Genomic DNA, 6,166 nt, shown 5'->3' with positions numbered 1-6,166 from the left:
GAGGACGCGAGGACGCGAGGACGCGAGGACATCAGGACATGAGGACGCGAGGATGCAAGGCCACATGGATGCGTGAGCGTGTGGGCACGTGGGCACATGGGACCGTGGCACCGTGGATGTAGCCACACGTGGATGTAGCATGGACGCGTGGACACGTGGACGCGGGACATGAGGATGTAACATGGGCGTGTGCATGAAGCGTGGACGCGTGCATGTGTACCGTGAACATGTGGGCGGGGACACGTGGATACTGGGCCGCCAGGCCATGGGGACGACTGGGCACGGTGGTGGGTAACGAACAACAGATGCGCGTAGTTGTGTTGTTCAACTTGAACTTGCAAGGTTAAACGTTTATCACAAAATATCAGGATAACTGGGTACGCCTGGGTGTGGCTGTGGTATATCCACGTAGTTCCACTGTGGGACAGGACTTGCAGTGGAAAACTAGACTACAACGGCTCAGCCACGAAATGATGTGAAGTTGCGCACACCGCAACATTCCCCGGGATAAAATACAGTCGCAGAAAAATTAGATAGAATCATACGGATTCAGAATACATTCTATCAACCAGCGATGCTGCGCAGCACAGTTATTGTATAGAAGTAATGTGTGCCATTGGCCCTCGAGTGCATTTATCAATTTTGTCAAACGGATCCAGGATAAAATTTATCATACGGATTCAGGAAAAAATTCTACCAAACAGCGGTGCTGTGCAACATACATCCATATTGTATCAATGTACTGTGTTCCATTGGCCCTCAACTGCATTCCTTGAGGATAGGAGGATAACCTGTAGCGACATCAGTCTGACCGGCCATTTCTATGGACAATTCTGGTTCCGGTAAGGAGTCCTGGTTGGGACTGATGCCCGTGATGTTGCTCCATCTCCTGCATGGGCAGTAGACTAGTAATCCTCTTCATGGCATCATGCAGGATGTCGGCGGTTAGGTACAGTTGCAGGTGGAGGCTCGTGGCTTCTGAGCTTGATGGGCCAGACTCAAGCCACACCTTCCCCCCCGACACCCCAGCTGTCCAGTGCGGATGCAACCAGAAAGGTGCAGGCACGAGCCAACCAGACACCTGAGCAAGTGGCGGCAGATCGAGCAGCAGCTGCAGTGTGATGGGCAGATGCACGAGCCAACCGGACACCTGAGCAAGTGGTGGTGGACCGAGCAGCAGCTACTGCTCGGTGGGTGCGGTGGTCGGAGGCGTGAGCCAACCGAACGCCTGAGCAAGTGGCCACACATCGAGCAGCACATGCAGCTCGGGTTGCGTAGGTGCGAGCCAACTGAATGCCTGAGCAAGTGGCGGCAGTCCAAACAGTGGACACAGCTCGAAAGTATCAAGCCCATGCGATTTGGCAGCAGTCATCTGAGGAGCACACACCACAAAACACCCGCCGCAGCAGGGGTAGCCTTGTGGAGGCAGTTTTGGATGCTGCCTTCTGGGTGTTCAGGCGGCCGACAAACCCCACCAAGCCTCGTATGGGTGCCTGGTTAGACAGCAGTACAGCTTCATGGCCAGAACATGTGCAAGATGTTCCTGCGGGTCAGCCTCTGCCCACTGTTCCTCTAGCGGAACAGATCCGAGTCACGGAACAGCTTGATGCCGCTGTCAAAAACAACATGCCATCCTGTGTCTGCGCCTGCTGCAGTGAGATGAAGTCCGCGGTACAGGCACACGGCTACCAGTTTGGTAACATCCCCAACGTGCACCAGTTGCGTGCAGATGTTTGGAGGATGCTGGCAGTGGCGCGTCCAGCTCAAGTCGTCACATGGCTACCAGTGGCAGCCGCACCAGGGGGCAGAGCACCACCACTGCCTGAGCCAGCTTTGCCGTGGGGCTTCCAAAAATACGTGGCTCAATGGGCATTCTACAGAGAAGATGGGGCTCACCAAGCGTCCTGGTACGACAGGGGACTCTGGTGGTTTGGATGACCAAGAGCACCGCCAGCCCACCCAGCAGCACAGTTCGTTGCAACAGGTGCACGGACCATTTGGGCAACACTGGAGCATACGGCTTCCCGGAGGACTTTCCGCCACATGAGGCGGGCCCATCTAGTCTGCCACGGCGGTGTCGGTGTGAGACGGATGGTGTTGATGACGAGCAGGAGTCTATTCTTTCCGATGAAGAAGTGGAAGTGGATGCGACATGGCCACAAGACACGGACGGCCAGCATGAGGAATGGATGCTCCCTTCATGGCTGCCACAACCTGGCATGGAGCCACGGCCGGATCCCACTGCTCCAGGTGTGTGGCTAGTGCCGTACTGCATGCATGTGGAGCACTCTGGGGAGAATTGTACAGTGCACACCAATGAGGCTGGCGACGATATCATCATGATGTGCAATGACTGCATTCATGCCTTGGAATGTAAGCACTAAACACTGGGTCGGGGGAACGAATATGTGGCAACATATGTATTTGATGGGTTTTGGCGGCTGCTTTCCTGTGGGATGTTGTTCGTTGTGGCCGGTTCTGGGGTAGGCTGCTGGGACATACACGTTTCATGAGAATTTGCATGTGGTGCTTTTATTGCCGATCATGTGTGCTGGGTGTTCATGCATGCACACACGCAACCACACTGGTTATTCTGGCTGGTCTGCCCTGCCTGTGGCTGCTGCCTCCACATCCAGGCGGACGCATCCCGGAGGCTGCTCTCGCACGCTATGATGGTGGAGATGTGCCGGAAATCAATCAGGATGGGCAGCATCTGGAGTGGCCTACCGTGCTGGAAGCCAACATACTGGGGCTGGGCCATGTGCAGCAGCAGATCTACACGCTCAAGGTCAAGAACCGGCTGCCTGACTTGCAGCCCATCACTGTCACAATGCACGGGATAGCCATGGTGAACCCATCCCTCGATCATTGGGTGGACACCATCCCATGCTCTGCTGTGTCGTTGCCGGAGAACATCACCGTCCTCTGCATGGATGTCGTCAGCAGCAAGGAGGAGCTGCTAGAAAAGCTCAAGAGCGCCAAGGTGTTGTCCATCCGAGCAGCTAATATTGTGGCCTGGGTCAACTACCTCAGCAACCTCACCTCCGAGAGGCATATTGATGACCAAGCGATGAAGGAGTGGCAGGCAATGGACCCGGAGTGTCACAAGTGGACAACACACCGGAGGATGCTGGTCTCGAGGAGCTCGAAGTTCTGGTGCCTGTTGTCCCTGACACACCTGTGCCGGGATCACGTGATGATGCACGAAACCCGGTGGAGCTACACTGTGAGCTGACAGCAGAGCGCCGGCTGGTCTTTGCGTCTGGGGCCGTGGTTCTAAGGTAAGCTGGTAATGGGTGGGTGAAGTGTATTCCCTGATGTGCTGCTACTCTCGTGCGTGACACACCTGCATAAGGCTTGTGCCTCCTCACCGATATGCATATCACAATCGACCTGCCCAATGCATGCTCCTGGCTCTATGCCTCCGCCCTACTGCAGATCCTGGACTACTCCCGGGAAGATGTGCTTGCCAGCAACTTCCCCACCGCATTTCTGTACACCGAGGGCGGCCTCCATCCTCTGGGTATGAGCAACCGGACCTTCTTCCAGCATGTGTCCACATGTGTGCCACGGCGGCAGCTCAGCGGCAACCTCCTCATGCTCGTCCGCATGGTGGACGTGCTCAACATGGAGGACGCAAAAGTGCAGACGTGGGTTACAGTGAAGAGCTGCCAGCAGGACATTGACACGGTGGGGCCCATCCCGCGAGAGGCTGTCAAAGCGATGGCGGACATTCTGGCATTGCTGAAGAGTCACCCGGATCACCACCACCTGCTCCAAGACATGTCACCTCTCGTGCACACCCTCATCACCTCTCTTCGGTGAATGGTCGCACGCATCGACATGACATATGCCTATTACCGCAACGTGCACGCCAATCTACGTGGTGTAGCCGCCGCAACCGGGCTGCCACTCCTCATGCTTAACATCAACCCCGCCGACTTGCACAGTGCGGCTGCAGTCGTGGCCGCTGGGCAGTTTCTGGAATTTGGAGAGGACGGCGCTCTGTTGTGGGAGGAGCGTGTCATGTACAAGTGGTGGCGGGTGCGAAACAACCCCTACACCAGCCAAGCACTCCTCAACACGGTTAAGCTCGCCTTCATGGACATCCTTTTTGGTTTCAAACCTGGTGACAAGCGGCAGAGCAACCCCGACTGCTTCTGTGGCACCATGTTCCACATCTGCATCTGTTACATGGCGGCCTGCGGTGAGGAACTGCATCTCTTCGCAGTGCCCTGCGTGATGGCTGACTTTTGCAATGCAACGCTCCAGTGCTGCTATACTATGCATTCCTAATATGCGGTTTCAGCCGCACATGCCGTACACAAAACACCATACACCCGTGAATGTGAAGCACCAGGGCATGCGACCATGAGTACACACAACGCGTGTGCACGTGAATGTATGACCGCATGAAACCGTACATGTAGTACTGCGAATATTTGCCAAACGCAAGGATGTGAGATGTGCTGTGTGACGGTGAGACAAGTATGTGACAAGGATGTATGGTGGGGATGTGAAGTGTGAGGATGCAACAAAGATGTGAGGTGTGAGGATGCGACAACTGCGACCGTGATGGACTGGGACTGTACTCATGCATCATGGGGATGCGACACGGCCCCATGTATGCACTACAGCGAGGCCGTGAGGACAGGCACCCACCCAGACGTGAGAATGCAACGGCACTAGAACACGAGAACACAAGCATGCGTCCAGGGTGTGGCAATAGCTGGGTTCTGCTCATGATGACCATCAAATGCAGGATTGTCCGCGCAGACTGCTGTTACTCCGCTGCTGACGATGCTGCCACCGTGGTGATTTCATTCAATTAGTGTGATGTGAGCCTAGGCGGCATTATTCACTTCACCGCTCACAATCCGCGGACATTCCTTGTGCCGTGCTGCTATCAGGGCCCCTCATCGATTGCTGTTATGGGTCAATGCTGTTGGATGCCAGACGTGAACCTTGAGAATGCCTTCTGCTACAGCACTGCTGGCTGTGGCTTGCTACTAAGCCACCCTCCATCACAGATATAATGTAACTGAGTCCTCGCCACTGCTTCCTCACATTATTACCGTTCTCACCTACGCACCACACAGCACCTTACGCACCACACACCCACAGCTGGCCTGGGAGTCGAAGCTACGGTCCCCTTCGCGGCGCGCCGCGGTATTGTTACATTATGCCATAGGTTCATCCTTAGGGCAAAGGCTCTACTCGGTTTGGTTGGAGCTGCTTGTCGGGCATCCACGATCCACAAGTTCTGGCGAGAGTTGAAGGTAGGTGTGCACATGAGAATCGAGATGGCGCAGCGGAAGCGTGCGGGGCTCATAACCCCCAGGTCCCAGGATCGAAACCTGGTCTCGATACGCGTTGAGCACCATGCTCCCGATCTTAGCTCAGCTGGAAGAGCGAAGGACTGTAATCGAAAGATGCGATGCTGATATCCTTAGGTCGCCTGCTCGATCCAGGCAGATTGGATCCCGGCTTGGTTGATGTGTACTCCTACCTACACTTGTTCTTCTCGTGTTTTTAGGGTGTTAGGGTGTTTAGGGTGTTTAGCTATAGGGTGTTAGGATGGATGGGTAGGTGCAGTCATGCTAGCTGGATCCAGGGTCCCCACCTGAGGCTTTTGCTAATCGTGTTGGCCTAGCTATAGGAAAAAGCTGGCAAACTCTCCGGTGCCATAAAAACAAGAGATAGAGCAGGCAAAAGGGTGTTATAGAGTTTGGGTTTTCGCATACTGATAAAGCATGGATGGACTGATAATTATAATGCAAGTAGCTGTGGGCTAATTCGCAATTCTGGAATCAGGCATCCCATCATATCCCATCCCATCCAGCAGGAATACAAGTCAGAAATTCAGCACCATGACGAGGACATATTATGAGAAGGGGGTCAGGAATGAATGAATGTCTAAGCCTGCATAATAGTTACATTAGGTGCAGGGCACTGGTCTACTGATGTCCCTTTCACACACATACGGGACATTCTCGCCCAATGTGGGGCTCGAACCCACGACCACAAGGTTAAGAGCCTTGCGCTCTACCGACTGAGCTAACCGGGCAGAAAATGTCCAGATGTAAGTTAACACATCACAATGCCATTGGGATTGGTGCTGCACACAACTTCCACCACTCTGTTTGCCCACCTACCCATACCCATG

The 6,166-nt window shown here is 54.6% G+C and overlaps 1 protein-coding gene across 1 annotated transcript in view; it reads left to right on the top strand.

Moving 5' to 3' along the window:
* Positions 1 to 823: 823 nt before the first annotated feature.
* The window catches only part of VOLCADRAFT_100616 (uncharacterized protein), a gene marked incomplete at both ends in the record, with an annotated part of 6,480 nt that continues 1,137 nt past the window's right edge, over positions 824 to 6,166 (top strand). The window contains 8 exons of the mRNA XM_002959177.1: positions 824 to 842; positions 1,038 to 1,278; positions 1,407 to 1,907; positions 1,985 to 2,250; positions 2,637 to 3,226; positions 3,439 to 3,821; positions 3,951 to 4,207; positions 5,125 to 5,279. Coding sequence (XP_002959223.1) covers positions 824 to 842; positions 1,038 to 1,278; positions 1,407 to 1,907; positions 1,985 to 2,250; positions 2,637 to 3,226; positions 3,439 to 3,821; positions 3,951 to 4,207; positions 5,125 to 5,279 — 2,412 coding nt within the window. The remainder of the gene's footprint in view (positions 843 to 1,037; positions 1,279 to 1,406; positions 1,908 to 1,984; positions 2,251 to 2,636; positions 3,227 to 3,438; positions 3,822 to 3,950; positions 4,208 to 5,124; positions 5,280 to 6,166) is intronic.

The sequence above is a fragment of the Volvox carteri genome (assembly GCF_000143455.1).
Source record: "Volvox carteri f. nagariensis unplaced genomic scaffold VOLCAscaffold_131, whole genome shotgun sequence".
Classification (NCBI taxonomy): Eukaryota; Viridiplantae; Chlorophyta; class Chlorophyceae; order Chlamydomonadales; family Volvocaceae; genus Volvox; species Volvox carteri.
This window is presented reverse-complemented; position numbering and strand designations above follow the sequence as displayed.